At 38.7% G+C, this 22,918-nt stretch overlaps 1 protein-coding gene across 1 annotated transcript; it reads right to left on the bottom strand.

Moving 5' to 3' along the window:
- Positions 1-1,527: 1,527 nt before the first annotated feature.
- On the bottom strand, positions 1,528-19,837 carry ldah (lipid droplet associated hydrolase). Its single transcript, XM_071522396.1, has 7 exons — positions 19,755-19,837; positions 18,380-18,526; positions 12,092-12,226; positions 10,260-10,429; positions 6,440-6,680; positions 3,722-3,804; positions 1,528-3,501 (listed from the first exon to the last, which is right to left on the bottom strand). The coding sequence occupies exons 2-7, from the start codon at positions 18,516-18,518 to the stop codon at positions 3,313-3,315; spliced, it is 957 nt and encodes a 318-aa protein (XP_071378497.1). The 5' UTR covers positions 18,519-18,526; positions 19,755-19,837; the 3' UTR covers positions 1,528-3,312.
- Between the last annotated feature and the right edge of the window lie 3,081 nt (positions 19,838-22,918).

Below are 22,918 nucleotides of genomic sequence, written 5' to 3'. Positions count from 1 at the left end.
ATAAATCTCTTCAAAAGCCCATAACCAGAGAGCCAAGAGCTGACTCACTACTGATAGTTGTGATTCCTGTCACTGACAGGAGGGTAGTGGTAGGAACGCTTATGGTATTGCATCCATACTGCCCAAATGCCCTTGAGCAAGGCACTAAACAGTTGGGGTGCTGTACTGTAGGCAATCATGTGGTTTGACCTACACTGTGATAAATTACGTTCAAAAAATGTTTGGTGTCATAGATTGCCAAACATAAAATCATAAAATAATGATCCAAAATGGTAGATTAAATTAGCGCGTCTCTTCTGAAAAGTTTCAGTCACATACATTATCAGAAAATGCATCTAAAACTGTAAATTTACAGTTGACAGTAATTTGTTAAAATTATATTAAACCCACACCAACACAGGGAGAACATGCAAACCCCGCACAGAATAGACAGGGATTTGAACCCATGTCCCTCTTGTTGTGTATTTGAAGACATTTTTTTTTCCAAGACAGTTTTACTTTCAAACAAGCTTTATTTCATTATAATGCTAACATAGATCAACCAGAAAATATGCTTGGATCATAAAATCACCCAGGGTTAGGGGTTACTGTCACTGTGTCAGCAGCCAGCTTCTTATTAACTGTCAGTGGAGCAGGTCCAGGTTTTGTCTCCTGAGGACATCAAGTGTGCCATGACTCTTTTATGTCAAGCTTTGAGATTTGTGTTCACAAATCTAGACTGAACTGTCTAAGACCATAGGAATAACAGAATGTATTGTAAGGGCATTATAAAACTCTCATAAGCACAATGAATTATCTTATAGGATGGGACTTTCCCTTAGAGAAGAGCTCAGAGAGCCAACATCCAGCTTCAAAATGCACTTCACAACACTTGAACAAAATCCTCCTTTAGCATGCAAAATATTAATTTGCCCTGAAATTAAATATATTCATCTCTGACAAGGTGTGTCACTTCATTTTGTATGTAAAACCCCAGCTGTCCCTAGATTGGTCGAGCCAATCTAATCGGTCGGTATTCTTTTCATTTAGAAATGTTTGCTACTAGCTTTAAAACATGTTCATGTATAATGCACTGTATGTACACTATGGTCTATAAAGGTCTACATATTTAACTGGATATTTCTGTGCAGAGTTTTCCAGTAGTATATGCATTAATATATTTATATTTGAAAATATTATGCAAACTTCAATTTATATTCCCACTGTATGCTCACATTATTTTTGTACAGATTTTGTATGATTAAATGTTATATTTTTGTTTTAATAACATCTTTTAATACATAAATAAAACATAAATAAATAACTGGGCTGATATTTGGAAAGAATGGAACCAGCCAATTTTTATTTATCTGCATCAATCACAAAATTAATGTAATGTTTTGTGTGCATACCGACTGCTACATTACAGTGGCTTATTGCAAATATTGAAGCTTTGCATTTCATCATATTTTCAGAAGCTTCACTTGAAGTCACACATACATGTCCTATGACGTTTAGTTTTGGTAAACTTCATTATCAAAAGGGAATACTGATGCTTAAAGACCTCAACTTCAAAATAGAAGTTGTAATCTGCATAGACTGGGGGAATCTGCCAGTCTACACCTTTAGGCCAAAAAGATTCAATCAAATTTCTCAGAATAATGTAACTCTAATAAGTCTCACTGTGATGCTGTCTTTTGCCAGTACTTTTAACATGGTAAATATTTGGTAGATGGTCTACACCAGTTAAACCAAACCAAAACCACAAACAATTGAGTCAAAGGTCCTGTGTTGCCCAGGTTCTCATCCACAACTGAATTTAATACCTCAGCAAATAGGGCTAATGTGCATTTGTTTATTGTGTTTCTGACACGTTTGGTATCTGTTAGCATCTAATTGTACTTTTACGAGGACAAACTGAACTGTTGGCAATTTAATGACACAATCCATACACTGACATATCATCAGTGCCATGCAAAAACCATGCATCTATGTGGGACATAATATCAACTGTTAGTCATTGTAAAAAAAAAAAAGTTTTTGGAAGTTAAACCTTTGTAGACAGTATCACAACTGGCAATTATGTCAATGTCTTGTGTATAAGGAATGTTTTACAGCAGATATATAGTTTGGTTGCACAGAATTGTCAGTATCACAAAAATACAAAAATATATTTACATATGAGAACAAATAATTTAATACAGTACTGAAGTCTAGAATCAATCATCAATTATAATCTTCAAAAATAACATTTAAACAACAACCCCAGTTTCTCTTCATAGCGTCAACAATATGGTGAAGACAAGACTGTATATTGATCTTTATTTATGATTTTCTCAATTAGATTCCATTCAAAAGAGAGGCAACACTGGCATCTCACAACACTATGTCTATGACAGAACTCCAATAGTGTGATTTTTCCCAGAGATGTAAGAAACATGCATGAGATGTAAGAGAGGTATAAATCCAAATAGCATATTTGATCAATGCTATGTATTTCAGCTTACACATGAATGTATACATTCACATGTATACATTATGATACACTTGACAAAAATTGTTGTCATCAATGTGTATATTAGGCAAGTCATTGTGAACATTTACCAGTGCTGTGGTAAATAGACACATTTCCTGAGGTACATCTGGCAATCCAGAACAGACTTCGACTAAGATGAGAGATGAGTAAGTGCAATCTGCCAATATAAAAGCAATTCAGTGATCAGGCTTATCAGTTTGTAGCATGAGAATTGCTGGAGATAGTGCCTTTGACAGTTTCCAACTGCATCTCTGGAGATTAACTACTACTGAATTCTTACAATATGCACAAAACAAAATATATACATATTATATATATATTTATAAATGCTTTATTAAAACAAATGTTTTAGTCCTTTTGGGGTTTAGGGTAGGGGGGGGCTGCATTGTCATTTGGTTGGCTTATTACAAGAAAATAACATTTTAGAAAGTTCCAAGGCTTATAAGTACCATCACTTTTAATCAGGTGTCACTTGTCAGATTTTGGTTTACTACTATGCCAATTTTGAACCAAACTACCGCAATAGATAAAAAAATTAAAATTAACATTTGAAAAATGTAAATGTTAATTTAACTTTCATTCAAATTAATTCAATTCATGCAACTCAATTCAATGTTGTCTGCTAATATAAAATGCATAAAATTGTAATTGAGTGCCTTCTAACTTGCCACACTGGGCCAGTGAACCTTGCTCACTGAATTGTTGAGTGTCGCCCACAGCACAGTGATCGATGACGGCCACCGGACATCCGTTTCGCTCAAGCAGAAGAGTAGATGGAAAAAGCAGATAGAAGGAACTCATGTCCTTAAATCACCACGGATCCATTCAACAACCATGTTAGCAACTTCTCTTCCCGCATCAAGGACGAAGGCATGACGGAACCCATTTTCGCAGAGTCTGAAATCTCCAGTTGGGAAGTCCTGCTTGATCTCCTGATAGTACTGTACAGGGCACCAATGGTCTGTAGCTCCATAATAAAACACAAGCTGAAAAAATGAACAGACATATGGTTTACTAAAACAGAAAACATTTGTGGGTGTTGATTACTATAGTTTGAATTAACAAAAAATAACAGTTGAAAACAAGTTTTATTGAGTAAACAATGAACTGATATTCAAGTAAAATATAGCTTTTAGTATTTTGAAATATTGACTGGTGTCTATTAGACAAGGAGAAATGTTATAGGTTAGGTGGGCTTTTTCTCACCTTTTCAAGGTTTTTCTTGATGGTTATGTTGTCTCTTTCCAGAACTTCTCTCATCTCCTGACCCCCCATGTACATAGCATTGGCTAAAAAGAGAAAACAAATCGCATTGGTTTTGTCATTGGTTCAATTCATGTAAGCGTCAACTGTTTACTTAAAATATACAACTTTAAAATAAATAGAACAAAAAAAGTAAAGCAAATGCTTAGCTCACTTTCTCCCTTGTTCCAAACCTATGACGTTCAGGAAAAATACTGCCAAAATAGGGTTTTGGCTTATGGTTTTATGAAGTAACCTTACAGTAAGTAAACTTTTGAATATTGCATGCATTGATTTGAGTGTTTCTTTTACAATTTTCGGGTTTGGATTGGGTGAGGATCATTTTATTATCTATTACACTGGGTTCAATTTCACTCTCAAACAGGCTAGAGGGTACAGGTTAAAAAAATGCAAGCACACATCACTACCACGCATCATTCAAGCAACAAGCACAACCACAGTGTAGAAGCCATAGAAACAGGAGATTATCTGGTCAGGAATGATGGATAACAATAACAATTATCTCTATCTCTATCTTATAACGCAGTGTTGTTGAAATTAAGTGTTTCTTTGATCATGAATCGTGAACACAATATTTTTGTCTCCCCCTCATTGTCTTGTTTTTCTACCTCTTCTCCACTTTCATTTCTCTATCATGCATGCTCATTATAGGGGGCACAAGAGTAATTGTTGCAAATGTTGTCAGGGTGTGGTGGCTCTGACCCATCTACTACTGGTTGCTTGTAATATTGGTGATCAAGGAATTTAAGCTTGCTTTACTGTTGCACTCAGTTCTAGATAAGACTCATCTATAGGCCTAAAATGTACACAAACAAAAAAAATCTATCCTTCTATCCATTTTTAAATAATCAAACACTACAGTCGATTCAATTTGAGAAGATTTGGTTAAGATGATGAATTTTTATTTTTTTTTTTACATATATTTTTGGGGGCATTGTGCCTTTATTGGACAGTACACAGTAGAGAACGTCTTAGAACCACTGATCCCCCAGGACGTCCATACCATTGTTTTAAGTCCAAGTGGACAGTCAGGGAAAAGTCATCTGATATGAGGAAAAAGAGGAGAGGGTCATAAATGAGAGAAAGGAGCATGTGTGCCAATGCGGAGCAGAGATCTGAGAGACATCCCCTCTCTGCTTCCCTTATCTCCATGGAGGGAGCATTCCAGCCTAATTTACAGATCCCCACACATGGACCTCATTACAGCCTGGTTGAGGAGGTAAGACCAGAAAATCATTGATTCACTCAGCTATTCGTCAAGGAAAAACCCCTCCTCTTCTATGCCCTTAACAGCATTAGCAGAGTGCCGATCAACATTAATTCATGTGGTAAGCCTGCCTGATAAACTACGGTAAATGGATTTGAAATATTTTATCTACAGAGGTGTGAGAATAAAACAATCACGTAATTTGTGATAAGATGTGACCAGACTGGTGCAGGTTGAGGTTACCTTATTGGGGCTTAGTGGTAGCCTAAAGTAGGCCTTTACTTGTTTAGATTGTGCAGTCACCAATAAGGATGTTAGGCCTTTAGGTTAGGATGAATAGGCCTGATCAATGATTTGTTATTGACTGTGTGCCACATCAATCAATGTTATCAAACTAGAATATTAATTTTGGTGTGGGGTAAAACATTTCACTTAGTATCTTTGTTGAAAAATGCTAACTTCAAAATTGACCATGTCAAATAGCACAATGTGAACATTCTGTGCTTTCTAGATTCAAGAGTCAAACTCTTGTTGATTCATTCGCCAACCCCAGGATTAGAACCTGGGACCCCTGCATGAAAGTCTGCTGCCCTACCAAGTGAGTGTGCCTGCCTGAGAAACTTGTTAATGTTTGGGACAGACATACGGACACACTGACTCTACCGACCAACTGACGGAGTCACTGGTTGCAGCTAGTTATGTGAAGGGCTGGATGTAAGGCATATACATTTTGCTAACCATGTGCTTTTGTGGTGCGCCATTATGAATGAACTATGTCGTTGCTTTTAACATTCATGCAGCATAAGGTTCAGTCAAGTATGCTCAACAGAACCATGTTAAATGAATAAGAATAGAGAAAAGGTTATTTTGCCATAACGATGACCCTCACCAAACTGAAAGAACCAGGGTTTTCATAGATAAATCACCAGCCATCATCTGACAAAGTAACAGTAAAGACGTGATTAACGTTCTATCTTCTGCATACTGAAATATGCCATATTTTTGCCCTCACTGTTTGCTGTATGAAGCAAAAATAACCTAAGGCTCTCCTGCAACTACAGTGATGTGGGTCTACTTCAGCGAAAAGTAATGACACACTATCTGTATTACTGGCACATCAGTAATACAGCAAATGCTCATGGAGCCAATGAAAGATAGTTAGATGTAGACATTGCAATACTATGAGAAAAGTATTCCACGACCTATGAAGATAGGTCTGCAAGTCATGAAGTGTGTGATCATACTGTAGCTCAAATGCATCGGTCCAAACACAGCTATCAAAACTGATTTCCTCTTTTTACAGTTGATCAATGTGCAGATTCAGAAGCTATGTCACAAGTACAGAACGACTGGGATTTATATGTATATATTTCCTGAGTAAGCCTCTCTACATATGGCTTTTCTATTTTTTGTAGTAAAGAAGGAGTAAAAGCGAGCAACGCGACATAACCAACCTGCACAGTCCCCGCTGAGGAGGCCAACAGTAGGGTGGACGACGGTGTGGTCCAGGGAGCGAATGGCACCAAACACCAGCTTGACCAGGGTGGTTTTGAGTCTCTCAGGCAGCAGAGAGAGCAGGAAGAGGGGCAGGTAGGCCACATAGCGCATGTGGCACAGCACAGGGGTCATGACCTTGCCCTGAGGAGTCTGGGCCATGCGCTCAATGGTGGGGAACAGCATGACAGCCTTCACAACCTATATTAAACAAAGAAAACCAAGATCATAACACACCTGGCTTCAACAAAACTGAAGCTCTTTATCACTGTATTTGACCCTGCTTCTGATTTAATCTTCCTTGTAGGTCTCCATGTCACTTAAAAAAATATTTTCTTTGTCATTCAATCAATGATAAAAACCATGGGTAGGGAAAAGAACAATGGGGCTCAAGTCACAAATTGTTCATCATAGCAGTCATAATACACTTGCATTGCCAGAGGGCACTAAGCTAAGAAGAAGAAATGCTGTAATGCAGAAACAAAGACATTAATACCAACACATGAAGTAAACACGTGGAGGCTAGTTCAAACTAGCCTACGTTTGAACTTGAGTTTAATGGTTGTGCCAACTGAAATAGTTCCAACATAGACCTAAGTTACAACTTAAAACATCTATCCCCTCCTAGGTGGTAAATTCTTATGTAAAACAGATGTTGGTGTCATGGCAATTTGATAGATGAGAATACTTGGCGGACCCGGAGGAGCAAACGCAGCACGGTTTACGTCTGCAACGTGAAAAGAGGTCGCTGACCTGATGAAGAGCCCAACTAAAATTGCAGCTAGCTTACATTAATATGATGTTTTTCCACCCGATTGGTAGCTATGTTTCCATTCAGTTTTTGCGCAAATTCTAAGCAAACTTTTGAAAAGTCAACAATCTTAAAATGCGAATCTGGTGCATTTCCATTAACGGCTTTTAACCGAATAATTAGGTCTGCGTGTGTGCTGGATGAGACAAGATCACAATGAGCTTTCCAAGAGTTACTTGCCATAGGAGAAGTAATAATTATTCTGTCATGTAATCTGCTGGTGGCTAATATTATGAGCAATGATATAGGGGAAATGCCATTCAATGACGGTCGCCATATCTGGGAAAAGAGCACAAAACAATTTTGGGAGGTCACCGTGCAAAGGCATTTTACGGAGAGCCTTTGGGTGCAACACTTTAGGATCCAGAACAACATTTGATCTGCTGTGCATGATTATCGGGCCGTTCGTTGGGACGTTTTTATGTCTGTGGTTGTAGTGGCTATGGGAAACAAGCTACAAAATAATTATAATACTTTATACTAAATAATGTACCTATTTATTGATGTTTGGTGATGTTTAATTAGCCAAGTTTAACCCCTTTTTCTCTCGCTGTCCTGTAAGTTAGCCGATGTTAACTTAGGCTACCATTAATTGGGGCATGAGAAATTGATTTACACACAGACGTTATTGGCCACAGAAGGTGACAACATCACTGTCTACAACAATGTTTTGATTAATGATCCTTTAATGCGCTACTACCAGTTAAGATGTACCTTAAATCTCATGGTGCGACTAAACAAAGGCACAGCTTTAGTTTAAAACTAGTTTTAACACTAACATTTAGAATAGACTTTACACCCTAACTTATGATCACATCCACATTCAGCTGGTGCAACAGGCTGCTAATGTTACACAGATGCAATGGAGCTGCAGTCAGCATAATGCATTTAATTTGGTGCATGTACAGTACTAAAAGTGTATAAACGTATGCATACACATTTCATTGATCAACTTCTGAAAACTTGCTTGAGGTAATTATTATTGTCATACTTACAAATAATTCCTGTGGACAGGCACATAAACTATTCTGAAGTCAAAGCATTTAGCTTTGTCTGATGGTGGCAGGTCCACATTTTCCATAAGTCAATTATGCTGTCAGATGTGCGCTTTTATTAATCAATATATTTAAAAGGTAAAGTCCCCAGTCTGCCAACAGATTGTTACCTTGCATTCTATTGATGCAAGGGTGAGAAAATCAGAGGCCTGTCGAGTATTAACCAGGCAGCCAGAACACCCTTCTGACTATTATGCTGGTAATGAGGTCCAGTGGGCCGTCGCTAAGTCAGCTCCTCTAGTGGCTGTACTGTGAGTCCTCCCACAGCCTGAAGCCTTGAGTGGAGGAGTGTGCTCTGTATGTGTGAGTGGCAGACTTTGACGTTCTCTTGCTCCTTGTAAGAGGGATTGATAGCTCAGGGACCTAAAGGAAAAATCCACCCTCAGATACTCCTACACTGTTATATAACATCCATTTGTGATGTTCAATGCATTCCAGGAGTTATTTTGTGATGAAGTGTTGTACTGTAGCTTTTTGTTGTACCCACTTTCCCTTAACCTGCATCAGGCACTTATACAGTCAGTGATTTCTAGGGTCTGCCATAATTCCCTTTGACAACCCCCACAGAAGGGGTCTGAACTTGTTGCTTCAATCAAAGGTGGGTGTATGGGGATATAAAAATCTTGAAAGTGTGATCATTCAACTGTGGGTTAAACATGTAGGTGGAGAGAGCAATAGCAATAGTATGGAAGCCCATTCCCGCCACTCAATAAAATAAAAAATGACTCAATTCTGACTTTATATCTCAGAATTCTTACTTTATATCACACAATTCTGACTTTTTTTCTCAGAATTCTGACTTTTCTTTTTTTCGCAAGAAAAAAAAAGTGTGGTCAGTCCCTATAACAATAGCTCAGTCAATCAATTTGAGAGTGAAAACAAGTCTTATTCATAAAAAAAAACAACTAAAGGTGAGTGTGCAAGTACCAATTGGGTCTTGGATTCATATGCCTTGGCCATTATAGCTCACTACTGGGGAGAACATTGGTCGCTGTAATCAACTGGATTATTATGCTGGTATTCTCTTACCATAGTCTACCTTTTGATACAATGGAGGGATTTCAATAGCTGGTTTATGTGCAAATAAAGGCCTTGATCAGTGGTTACTATGACCACTGTTACCCACATTGAAATTAAAATCTTTTTGCAATATTTTTAGGCGACTTTCCCAAATGAAGCCTGAATAAAGTCATGGAACAAAGCTGCCCACTATTCATGTTTTTCAGATTACAACAGAGGACATAAAAAATCTCAGCAGAGAAGAAAGAGGGGATGAAAAATATTCACTCTGAGATAGCAACTTGGATCTGGAGCACTAGGGGAAACCCCCTCAGATATATAAGGGGAGTTTCTCACGTTATTTAATCCGCTTCCTTTTAGCATGGCGACCAGACAGAGAGGGGATGTGAATGGGGGGGAATGTTTTCACAGCACTTCTCATGACATCGTTTTCACTACACTCTGTAATGTGCCACACTCCTATGTGAGACTTTTGTGGACAGCAGGGGGCTTTGGAGTAGCGGATCAAGATTGCAATTGAGAAGAGAAAGCCTCTAGTCATAAAACCTGCACAATGTGAGATCTGGGAATATTTGTGCCTTATTTGGAGTGACCAGGTTTCAACATCTACAAACATGCAAATTTATTGGCATTGGAAACCCACTTGAACCACATTCATCCATTGTTAAACACATCCCAACATTGGCATTAAAAGTAAAGTACGCGATAATGGCCTTTGCAGAGAAATATAATGATTTTGGTGGTCTGTGCAATTTATTAATCACTTGTCATGTCATGGTCCTTCATTGTTATGTCATAAGTGTTTCATTATAGTCCCTGTGATTCTGTTGTGAAAAGTGTTTGCCCTAGAAGGCTAAATCCCAGCCTTGATTCCACAGAGGAATCTTGACTAACCTTAAGCTCGGGATCTCTCTTCATCATCTCCAAAATAATGTAGCAGCCGATGGAGTGTCCCACCAGGACCAGGCTCGTTTCCCTGGGAACATGCTTCCTGAGGAAAGCCAGCTTGTGTTCGATCTGCCCGTTCAGACCAAACACGTCCCCCTCTGCTGTCGAGGAGGCATCTGCATGAAGAGCAATGAATCAGTTATTGTGGTGTCCATGTGCATGTCACAGTGTGACTAACTGATCACAAATACAAGCTCATTCATGGAGATCAAATAGTAAAATCAATATAATTTACACTCCTTAAATGCACTAGCTAATCTAACAGGGTATATTCCAAATCTTGGGACTGCAAGCTGCAAAGGGGTATGATGGCGGATGAAGTAGTACATATCTCTTGTGTCTACTAATCTAAAAAGCAGTGTGCTTGATTGGTTAGCTAGCACCCTTTACATACTGTTTAGAAGTCCATACATTAAGTTGTAGTATTTCAGAGGAACATTTGCCACTATATTCAAGGTAATGTGTTCCGATGTTAGAAATTTACACTGTAAGTCCAACTGATCTCAACTCAAATCCACTTAAGAATGAATATTATGAAGTGGATTTGTAGACAGAGCAATTGTTATAAATAAGCAGTATTTTTATTTTTTTTAATCTAAATCAGTGGAACAGCTCAAGGTATTTTTTTTTAACACTTCATGAAATATATAGCGAAGGCGAAGGCATTACTGTAGAATTGTCTGTCTGCAAACTCACTCTGACAAAATGCATGAACTTTGTGGGTCCCAGAGGATATTGTGGCCTGGGGAAGGTTTATTGATATTGGCATAGGGAGAAATATCCCCTGTATTTGGCTAACATATTTTTATAGTCATCAAAGGAACGGGACCAATATGCCTTGCTTCAGGAACACATCTTGCTAGGGAAGGTTTGGAATACCAACTTCAATGTGTTTTTTTCCTTTGTTTGTTTTTCCCCAAAATCAGAGGTCAAGTAGGCTGAATTAGTCATTAATAATAACTACCAGTTTTTAAATTTGCTTGAGGCACTGGAAAATGAGTGGAGGCCCTGTCAGTCAGTGCTGTATGGGTTTCTGTGTCTTGAAAGCTTTCCTTGAGTGTCCCAGAGCTTCTGGAGGCCACTACACTCTGATGCCGTCCTAACTCTAAGCAGAATGAGTGTTTTTTGAGCACTGGTAAATCAATAGCAGGCACTGAAAGACTTGATTAAGGTGGCCAGCAACAATGGTCCTTGGTTTAAAGCTGCAGCAGAAAAGGTGAAAAGGAAACATGAAACGGCTGAAGTTCTTTTTGTTTAGAGAGCATACTGGCCCAATCTTGTTTCTTCCAGCTGGGAAATATAGCTACGTTAACATCTATTTTATCTTTTCAAGATCTGGAAAAGATTATTCATGCCTTTGTTTCTTCTTGTCTGGACTATTGTAACACTCTTTTCATGTGCCCACGTTGCTCTGCTACTTCCCGGCTCCAGTTGGTCCGAGTGCAGCTGCCAGACTTTTAACAAAAAATTCACGCAGGACACAGATTACTCCTATTCTAGCCTCTCTGCATTGGTTGATGAGTACAGGATTAAATTCAAAATTTGCATGGGCTGGCCCCAACTTATATCTCAGAGCTACTGTGTCCCTACATCACAGCAAGGTCTCTTAGGTCTTCTGGCCACTTCCTTTTAGTGGTTCCCAAAATGATGCCTTAGGTGTAGTGAGCTTCCCCATTTCAGTCAGCGTAGTTTTCCAGGGAGGTGTACTCTCCCTTCCGATGTACTCACATCAGCAGGGCAGCACTGGAGTATAAGGAACTTAGGAAAGGGAACTGTACCTTCTACCATGTCCATGGAGTCAGGGGGCACACAGTGGCCAGCGTGGCTTACAGCCCACACAGGGTGGCGATACCCAAACATACTATGAAGTGTCTGCATGAAGGTTTTGTAGAAGCCCACTACACCTGGGTTACCTGCACGGAAAGAGAAACACATATTGAGTCGTAATAAAAAAAAAAATATATATATATATATATATATATATATATATATATATATATATATATATATATATATAAATGGTAAATCACATTCAGCTCTTCAGACAGCTTTTCTTGTGCTTTGTAATGTGCAAAAAACAAAGAATTGCAGGCAAACTCTGCAGTGTCCTGTCTTCAGGCCTACATATATGTGAAATAAATGTTTACACCCAATTCTTACACAAATTATATTGTTCCTGCTATGCAATATGATTCAAATTATCAGCAGCTCAGGCATTTGAATGAACATTGCAGCACTGCACATCTGATTAAACTTAATATTGTAGCTCATCAAACCCCTGTAATATTCAAGACATCATCATACTGTCACAAAAGGAATGTTTCATGGTAAGGCTACATGTGGGCAACTACAGCTTCAGTAGGATTGAGTAGGTTAAAGGTGTTCGCAAGTTTTTCAGCCATAAAAGTAAAGGGCAGGCAAATGCTGCTTTGGCTACAGATTGATAGATACATTGTTTACTGTATATTGACCAACAGTTTAGGTGGTTGAGCAAAAAACACTTGCCAATAACAGTATTTTCCATTAAGTGGGATTAGTTATTTAAATTATGGAGAGGAGTAGGAGCTCAGTTAAGACGGCATCCAGTCAAGGTTTGCATATTTTCACTCGCATATCCTGAGTCATTAATCAAAGCCTGGAAGCAGCAGATTGTATTGCCCAATCTTGGCCTGAGTGATTCTACAGTAGACCAGGAAACTGTAATCCTTGTAAAAGATATGTGAGGCAAGTGACCTGACCTTTCAGATTTAACATTGGTGGACAACCTAAGATGACTAAGACCACATTCTTCTTAACATCAATGACCTGGGAAGAAGGGGGGGGGGGGGGGGTGTTGCACACACTCACACCTGGAACTGCTCTGTAAAACTTCAGTCTTATACTGTTGGGACACTGAGCTGCTCGCTTGGAGGAGTTGGGGTGAGGTGCCTTGCTCAAGGGTACTTAAGCTGCAGCTGATGAGGGTGAGGAAAGCGCTGATAGTTCACTTTCAATACCTTCATGTTCCCAGCCGGTCTGATAATTCAAACCAAGGATCCTCTGCTGAAAGGCATGCTTCTCCAATTTTCAGGCTTGCATCATCCCTCACGCACTCAAACAGGGCAATTATTTTTTCCTCCCTATGCATACAGTGTAAGAAAGGAAGTAAGAGTAGCACCCCTCTACAAAAACTGAATACATTTGTATGTTTTTTGTAAATTCATACTGGGTTTCTTAATCTATTCCAGATGGCCCTAGTCATTATCAAGAGTGCTGGCTTTCAGACACTGTCCCCTACATAGAGTGCCGCCAATGGAAATAACAGTGGAGTTGTTATGCTATGCACCACAGTGAAGGGACTCCATTCCCTTCTTGTGGTCTGGTCCAAATGGAGCACTCCATGGTAAACATATACATTCGCCTTAGAATTGGTAAAAGTACACATTTCCCATGACAAATTTTGCAAATATGTACATTTCCCTGATGTGAGTGGAAAATGTCAGTAACTGTAGTGCGAGGCTCTCAGTACTTGACTGCCCTGCTGACCGCAAATCTCTAACATGATAATTGCGCATTGTGCTGTCCAACACTACCGTCCTGCACCTGAGGGTCCTTTGATGAATTTTTATCAGATTAGTAGCAGCCAGAAAGTACTCATTGAGTCTTAAAAAGAGGTTATTGGCCTCATGGAGTTATGTTTCACTAGATTATTTAAAATCACATTTAAAGAATTTAATTGAGGCAAGCATGTTTTGTGCATCCACATCTTTTGACACAGAGGCTTGTGCATTCACTATTTAACTAAAATATGAACTCAATCAGGCATCAATTTCTACATTAGGTTTAGGATTAGGATTTATACATAGGCTATCAACACAGCAATGTCTTATCTGCCTACCAAAAGCAAAGCAGTACACACATCAATGCACACCAGTCTGGCGAAAAAAATGGCCTCACAGGCACTGCATCTTCATTCTGTGATGCAGGTCAACCTGAAGTGTAGCTATGTATGAAAACTTACCAAATGCAGGGCCTACCACTGCCAATTTTCTGATGTAGTGTTAAATGAATGAATCACCCGCACCTCACAGATCTCAGTTTACTACAGAAGCCGATCCTAAGAGGTATTCTGATCACATGGTACGTCGTACCCACAACAAAACATAGTGACAGGACAGTGAGAGAGCCTCACAATACTGTGACTAGCGTTTTCCACTCACATTAAAAGCGACATGTACACATTTACTAGATGTACATTTAACCCTAACCCCACTATAAATGTGTACATTTACCAGTAAATGTATGAATTTTCCCACATTTACCGTAACGTATACGTATATATTACACATACACACATGGGTCATAAAATAATATAAACACCTAACAGAACATGACTATCAGTCCCTATTAAGGAGTTATAGGGACTCTTTGCCTCCAGAACAGCTTCAATCCTCCTTGTACTGCTGTTGTACAAGTTTTGGACTGTATATATCCAGTTCTTTGAGGGATGTCTATTGTGGAAATCTATTTCCCATAAAGGTTCAATGATATTTATATCTGGTGTTTGTGGAAGAGGCCATGGAAGGAGTTTGACTTCATCCTGGTGTTCATGAAACCACTTTTCTGAAGCAGTGTGTGAAGGGGGCATTATCATCTTGGAATATTTGCCTTTTGAAGGGTGTAATGGCCTCTTATCATTGTAGATATTACAAACTTATAAATATATAACTTATACAAATATAGCTATGATTCTATGACATGGCCTAAGAGATCATTTTTTCTAGTATGAAGTGTGAATCTACAACACGCACACATTAAATGTCTCTTTAAGTGTAACATGATACAGAGAGGCAAAAGCATTCTGTACAGTCTCTGATATTTCATTTCTAATAATTAATAGGATTTGGAATATGTAGATACTGATTAAACTTCATGGAAGCATGTATACAATTGTCCTTAAGTGCTGGGGTCAGGCCAATCAATTTCTGTACACTAGAAACAATTTTCTTAATGAAAACATGTAAGCTCTGCTAAAATTTATTAAGAACATGAAACCTTTGTAAATTAAGAGTATATACAGTGCTATTGGGTTAGATTTATGATTGCAAGCCTGAATCTCCCCAGAGCAGATTCACTCAAAGAAAAGTCAAACAACCCTCCCTCTCTTTCCCCACTTTTAGCATTTTCAATTCACAGGAGAAGGTGCTTTTACAGGGTCTATAAATTTAAATCTGTGAAAGACTGACATTAAGCAGATCCACACCCCTGTGATTTTTGACCCTGCTGAAGGCTGCCTTGAGTATCATAAGGATGACGTATTTGGCAGGTGCAATACACTTCACAACACTTCTACCATCAGCCAGAGCACAGGCTACCAACAGCAGGATATGTGACATTGGAGACTATTATTCTCTGATGTTTAGATACAAAAGAGCAACTTCTATTACCTTACTTGGCACATTATTTTCTCATCTTAATAACTTAGTCTTACAGCGGTTTAAATTAATACATGTAATAATCCATGACACTTTCATATATGACTGTTTTGCTACTTTCTATCGCCAATTGATATCACACTATAGTGATTCAACCTGTACCCAGTTCATGGAAGCTTTAACATTTAGTGTTCTAAATACCTAGGTTGTATATAAAATGGAGTTTGGGATTTTTTTTTTTAGGGTTTTACAGTCAGGACGGGTGTTCTTTTGTTAAGGCAGCTGTATCTGCTTATCAAGCACTGCTGGAAACCCAGAATGTCTTGCACTAGGCTACACTGTCAATTACATAATATATAATATAGGTTATATTTGAAACAACTTGACTTTGGCTTAGCTGTAGAATGCTTACCATGATTTGATTTCCTAATGCACTACAAAAGTAGAACATGGCATAGCCTGATGCTTGACTGATGCTAAACAGGATAAATTTCCGTTTACACGATTCTGAAACCAAGTTTTATAGCTACATTCCATTCGTCTGTTTTTGGACGAGTGCCTTGAATGCCCCAAGTTGCAAAAAGTTCAACTCAGAGCGGAAAGGGGCCCTACATCAATGTTGTTTTTTGCTGTGCTGTCCAATCGGATCAACAGAGAGGCGGGACTTCTACGGAGACTCTTGTAAACAGTAAACAACTTCACAAACTGGAGTTACCATTTACCATTTACCACACCAAACAAAAAACAACAGGTCAACAAATTAGAGCTGCATTCCAAATATCTGGTAACTTTTTTACCATGGATTTTTATTGTATATAATTATTGTATAATTTAGCAAAATCACATTGACGCTACCCAGCACAATAAACAAGGTTGAGTGACAGACAGCTGATGGTCAGCTGATTCTGATTCGGCTGCTCGCTTCAACAACAACAAAAAAAGGCAGTGCCGTGCGCCTCACATTGTTCAGCTTTGAAAACGTGTCCAGTGTGACACACATAGCACAACTACCCTTTTTGACACTGTTGACATCGCTGTCCACATACAACATTGCTGACTACAGTCCCTTTGCTTTTCACAGTTTGTGAATGAATGAAGTAATGTCAAATACAGTGATGTTAGATGCATTTATGCATTTTTCCTTCCAATATGTCGACCAAGTGGGTAGGTTAGGTAGGCCAGGCGAGCCACCCCGGTCAGTAATACACTGGGGGAAACCCTGCATTGGAGCACCTACGTCGATTAGCAGCTTCCTCGTGGTGGATAACACACACAGACACACAGACACACACACTCATACCCGTTTGGGGCTAGTCTAATAAGATCAGTGTAGCCCCTTTTACAAATCTCTGACTACCATTCATTGCTTTACACATATACACACACACACATTCACCAGTGAGCACGTGAGGGTATAAAAAGCAGTGGGTCTGACACCAAGATGACTACTCTGATCACAGGGAAAAGGGCAGCTGCTCTGCAATAACAGGGGCTCCATCAGCCATAAAGAGTGCTTTCAGTCTCCTGCTCGCTGACATTCAGAGGCCAGTGAACAAGCTCCAGTCACTGTGACCTTTCAAAGGTCAACAGCACTTCTCTCTCTTAACGATGGCCCATCAAAAAGTTACAACAATAATTATAATACTTATGTATATAGCACTTTTCAGATCAGTTACAAACTGCTCTCCAAAAAGGGTGAAAAAACAAAAAAACAAAACATAAAACGGACAGCAAAAGCAATAAAATCAATGTAAGAAATACTAAACAAAGGCAAGATACATAAAAGTAAACCATAAAGGGAAGGTCATAGACAAAAAACAATTTCATTTAATGAATGTCATCGAAAAATGTGAAATAGCATCAAAATGGAGATGAGAGAGGGACATTTAAAGTTACAATATGCAACTTTTTGACATTAAAATAGACACCAGGTCATAGCTTTTAATGTCATCAAGTGAAAACCTTGGAACTTCCATTTTAGTGAAAAAAGTTCACCATTGCCGTTGCTACGCCACAGGTATCAATGGCGGTGCAAGCACTTTAGTTCTTCTGTTAGCATGGAAGTAATAACAACAGAAGTGGTAGTGTTTAAATTCTCTGAAACCCATGTTCTGGGCTATTTGTCACCACAAATTCAGTGAAATCTAGTCATCTTTATAATTTGAGGATTTGGTGTCGTACAAATGAACATATATATATCTCTCTTTCATTTGATCCATGTTGTCCTCACTATCGTACATTTTAAGAATAAAATGACGAAAGTCCATGTGCCGAAATGTGTAGGTTTTAAGAATAAATTGTTCTTCTCAGTACTGCAAGTGTAACTGGAATCCGTTGTTCCTCAATTTTCCTGCCATTTCCATGCACTTTGCTAGTGGGTGAAGTTGTGCGAGAACACTAACTCAAGCTTTTAATGGCTGTAATAAACTTTTCCTCCATTTTGCACTTGGTAGGTGGAACTCATGACAAGTTTCCCTCCCCAGTTTTTGATCGTGTTGCTATTTGACAATTTGGGGCCCTTTATCTCTCACTTATTGACTCAATTATCAGTAACATGTTAAACAACTGGTCATAAAGAGGCAAAATATATCAAAATAACAAGACTGGACCAACAGACATGGTATATGAATATAGAATATTAGGCCAACTCACCTGGAATCATAAGAAAAAGCAGCTTGTGTCCAGAGTGTAAGTGACAGGAGCCAAATTTGAGAACCTCTGTGATGGCACCACAGCAGTAGATGAAGTCTGTCCTTGGTTCATCCCTGCCGTCTGTCACCATGCTGTCCATCTAATCAGCTTAGAGGAAAAGGATTTCAGTCAGAAAATGCCCCAAGAACCAATCACTGATCAATTTCAAGAAAAGCCCTGATGATGTCAATGTCAATATCGAGTTTGACCTCTATTTTTAACCCAACTGGATCACTTAACTCTCGCAAAAGCCAGCAATAGCTGAATTTTCTGAGTCGTTTTGTGAAGGCATTTACATATGGACACTGAGGAGCTAACATCAGTTTGTACAGGTTTTCAATTTGAGCACTTTTCAGAAATTTTTTTTTTTCCTAGACAAGATGTTAGGTGAGTGAGTTAACCTTTGTGTAGCGGATGAAACTACCTGCTCATCACAAGAATATTGAGGAAAGTAGCCTGACACTGCTCCATGTACATGTACTCCATGCCTGAGTAAATTGGGTGCTTCAACATCAATATCAGATTCAAAATTCATTTATAGATCCAAGTCAAATTTTAAGGTGCTACTACAGTGAAGCATATAGTGTAACTGTTATTGCCTTGATAAAGCGGACCGAGTTTGTCAACAGGGTCCAAAGGTAATGCATTTCAACCACGTCAAAGGGTCAAAGGTGACACAGAAAGCTGGTGTGTGTGTGTGTGTGTGTGTGTGTGTGTGTGTCTTCTGCGAGAGTAGCTTTTCCCAACAACCAGAGGTGAAATGGAAATTAATTCGTCTTGTACAGTCAAACATGTCCCACCAGTTTCCATGCACTAGTGGCAAGCTACCCAGCCAGCAGCAACCTACCTGCCGTCCTCTCCTGTATGACGAGTACATCACACCAATACCATTCAAATTTTAGTACAGGTTCACAGACCTTTGGTTGAAGAACACTGTGGGAATGACAGGCGAACCAATATTAAAGTTACAATTTTAGTGAAATTCGTGATACTGGGTGGATGCCGAATTGAATAGGGGCTCCTGTTGGTTTAGAAAGGTCACACTTGGGTTGAGTCATAGTTTATGGGGGTGCGTAGTTCTGCCGATAAGTAAAGGCACATTAAATTGCCAGATTTTAGAATAGAGTTTGGTGTGAGGAGAGAGAGAGAGAGAGAGAGAGAGAGAACAGCAGGTATCGGAGCTGCAGGCTAGGTCAGTAGGTAGCTTGCTTGCTAGTCGAACCATGGAAACTGGGAAGTCAGGGTATCTACATTAGCATTAGCTAAAACTAAAATAACCAGGCACAGAGTAACATTAGCTTGAACCTTGGTAGCTTGTTTGTCAAGTAGTACGTACCAAATATTTGTTTACTTCTCAGAAACGATAAAAAGTTGAAGATGCTCTCCTCCCCCGGTTGTTCGCTGTCTGTGAGGTCTTCCTGCTGCACACATTTGCTTCATTCTCATTGGTTGGTAGAACACCCTCCTTAGAGCTAATCAGCCAATAGGGTGGCTCAGCTGATGCGGATACGTCCCAGATCGCCTACGTTTGAAGTCCCAATATTTGCGTTTCCCACGTATGGAGAGAGAGGTAAACCACACTCCATACAAAAATCTGTCAGTTTAATGTTGCCTCGATTGTCAACAAACAGTCATACCTGGTTGAGCATAATTTAAGCACATTTGCGAAATCCTAATGTCTTCTGGTAAATTCGGCATGTAGACGATCGACCAAGCAGCATTTTATTTAAAAACAATCTAATTTATTAGAATTGGTTCACGCTGGTTCACGCTGCTCGGCACCGCTCATCAGGGTGAGGATCATTTGGTGGAAGAAAATAGAGGGAATAACAGGCGTACCAATTCTAAAAATTGAAAAATTATTTAAATCGGCGCTGCTTGGTGTGTTGTATCAATGCCGAATTCAAGAGTGGTTCCTAACGATTCGTAATAGGTATTAAGTCTTGTTCTATCAGTTATATACCCTTGCCCATAAGCAAGGCAACATTAAACGGACAGATTTTTACTGGAGCTAGGTGAAACATAAAAGCACCTATCGCGGGTACCTTCCAGGCGCCTCTCACTCCTAAAACAGTTCAAACAGCACCAAGTGGGTGACAAAAGTCAGAAAGAACAATATACAGGCTACTTAGCTTTCAATACAAGCAGATGCTGTCCACCTGTAGTTTTGCTGTTAGTGAAATGCATTTTTGTTGTTTTCATCTAAAAGTATTGTGAATTTTGAAAACAGAACAAGTAAAATTAAATAAAATGCAAACACTACAGCAGATCATGTCACAAATTAGCCCAGTTTAACTAGAGAAGAAGAACTAATAAGTGAAATGAGCTGCCATAGTGATTGTTTGGGAACCTGCACTCTTGGGCCTCTGTAGCACATAGGCTAATTGAAAACCACTGCTTTAAATAAACTAAAATTGAAGGAACCTCCCCAGGTGTCAGGGAGGCAAGATCTATAGCAGGTGACTAGGCCACTATCCTCATGTGATACACATTTTACTGACCTTTTCTAAATAAATTTGCACAGTAGTTGCTGTGAAGCAGGCACTGTTTTTTTGTTTGAAGTGAAGAGTGACAGTCAGGTCAGATGATGAACTTCTGCAGGTGCAAACGGCAGTGACGAAGACAGGATCTTCATCGTGGATTAAGTTTTCTTTGAGGGAGAGAAAAAACATGACATTTTGACTAATAGGATACAGATCCAAGGTGCTGATGATACCCATGCCAATGTCTCCTGATTTTGTTTTTTTTAATAACAATAAAGGTCACACAGGTTATAAAAGTATATATTCTGTATTAATTCCTTTCTCCATTATGTAAGCATAGAAAGTGTGCAAGTAAATTAATGCAAAACTGGAAATTTTACACATCTAGTGAATTAGCCTACATACATTTTCTTTTCACAGTATCAAGGCTTCTTTGCAACAGTGATACTGATGGGCGATAGGAATATTTTTTAAAGGACATTTCACTTAACCATCATTACAAATGCATGTTAAATAAATTCTAGTCAAGATCCCAAGGTTTCCAAAGATACCAAATATGTCAAGCTGCATTACAGGGAAATGTGTATAAAATGATGCACAAGACATCTAGATTTTTTCCATTTGATGTAATGGCACTGCCATACTAATGGCATCTTGGGGTTGAATATTTCACTCAATATAAGCATGCTATAGCTTCAATGAAGCATTGGAATGAGCAGATACAGATTGTGTATGTGACATTGCTGTACAGTATGGAAAACATGTTTTTCCTAACGTTAAAGCTACTTAAGGGGAAATTTAAGGGGAAAAAACAGTTAGTGGCATCACAGTGCCTCACACAGATGGCTTAGTATTTTGATTTCATGGATGATGTCATTATGATGCAATCCACCACATTCAGATTATTTTTTGAAATCACATAGATTTAACAATGGGAGGTTATGGATTGTTAAAAAGGGGCTTTTAAGAAAAAAAAAAAAAAATGTTTGCAATTGGAGACCAAAAAGGGCTATTCCGATAAACTTCAATGCACTCAAATTGTGACAGTATTGTTCTATGTAAGGCAATAGGTACTGAGGATATTGTACAATGTCTCTATTGTTTTGTCTGGGCTTAGTCATGACACCATTTCAGTAAGGCCCACGCCTGACAAGGGCAAAGGAATTATTCTTGAAATTCAGCTCATAAAATTATAGGTTTTAATTTCCCTATGACTCATAAAGATTGTTATTTGTGGTAGATAGGTAGAACAAAGAGAACCTCATAATATCTTTTTGCTTCCCTCCTACAATTTCCCCAGTCATTCCTAAAACAAGCATATTCTGTTTGTAGGAACCATATCTCTCCACTGCAATGCTATCTTCTTTGATTAAAAAATTGATAAAGATAAGAGGGAATTTCATCAACATATATCTCAGGGAGAACACATGCATGACTCAGAGGGTTCATTTTACCTTGAGTTTCCAAGTAACAATTTTACAAAGATGACCATTGAGCAAATTCACATATTATCCTTTTCAATGTTAGCAACTTAGCATTACACAGTGAAGTGTACAATATCGTTCTGTCACCATGAGAGGGCAGAAAAATGGTCAATTTTACCAAATCTTCCCTTTCTCCTCAATGTCTCTCTGCAAACACTGCAGTTTTATAAATAATATCTAATCTCATAAATATTATGAATGGACCTTTGTGGGAAAAGAAGCATGCACAGGCAAAAACACCACCATTAAGTGTCCCTCCAAGAAGACCAGAGAAAGAAGGGGAAGTGAACTTAATTAACTTTAGTGATAGCCTGAGCTATGAGAAAGAATGAAAAAGAGGGAACTTGTGCATAGCAGATATTACAATGGAAACCCATTAGATATTCTGATATAAATATTGTACATGATCAGTGACTGAACATTTGACTTGAACATATACTAATTGCCTCTGGAACACAATGAAAATGAGTAGATTCGATAGATAGTAATTTGGAATTGAGTCAGTCAACAGAGATTTCCTTTATTTCTTTTAC

This window comes from Centroberyx affinis, unplaced genomic scaffold (assembly GCF_046629955.1).
Source record: "Centroberyx affinis isolate AG114_WGS23_722 - 3 ecotype Tasmania unplaced genomic scaffold, CSIRO-AGI_Caff_v1 ptg000984l_1, whole genome shotgun sequence".
NCBI classification, from domain to species: domain Eukaryota; kingdom Metazoa; phylum Chordata; class Actinopteri; order Beryciformes; family Berycidae; genus Centroberyx; species Centroberyx affinis.
This window is presented reverse-complemented; position numbering and strand designations above follow the sequence as displayed.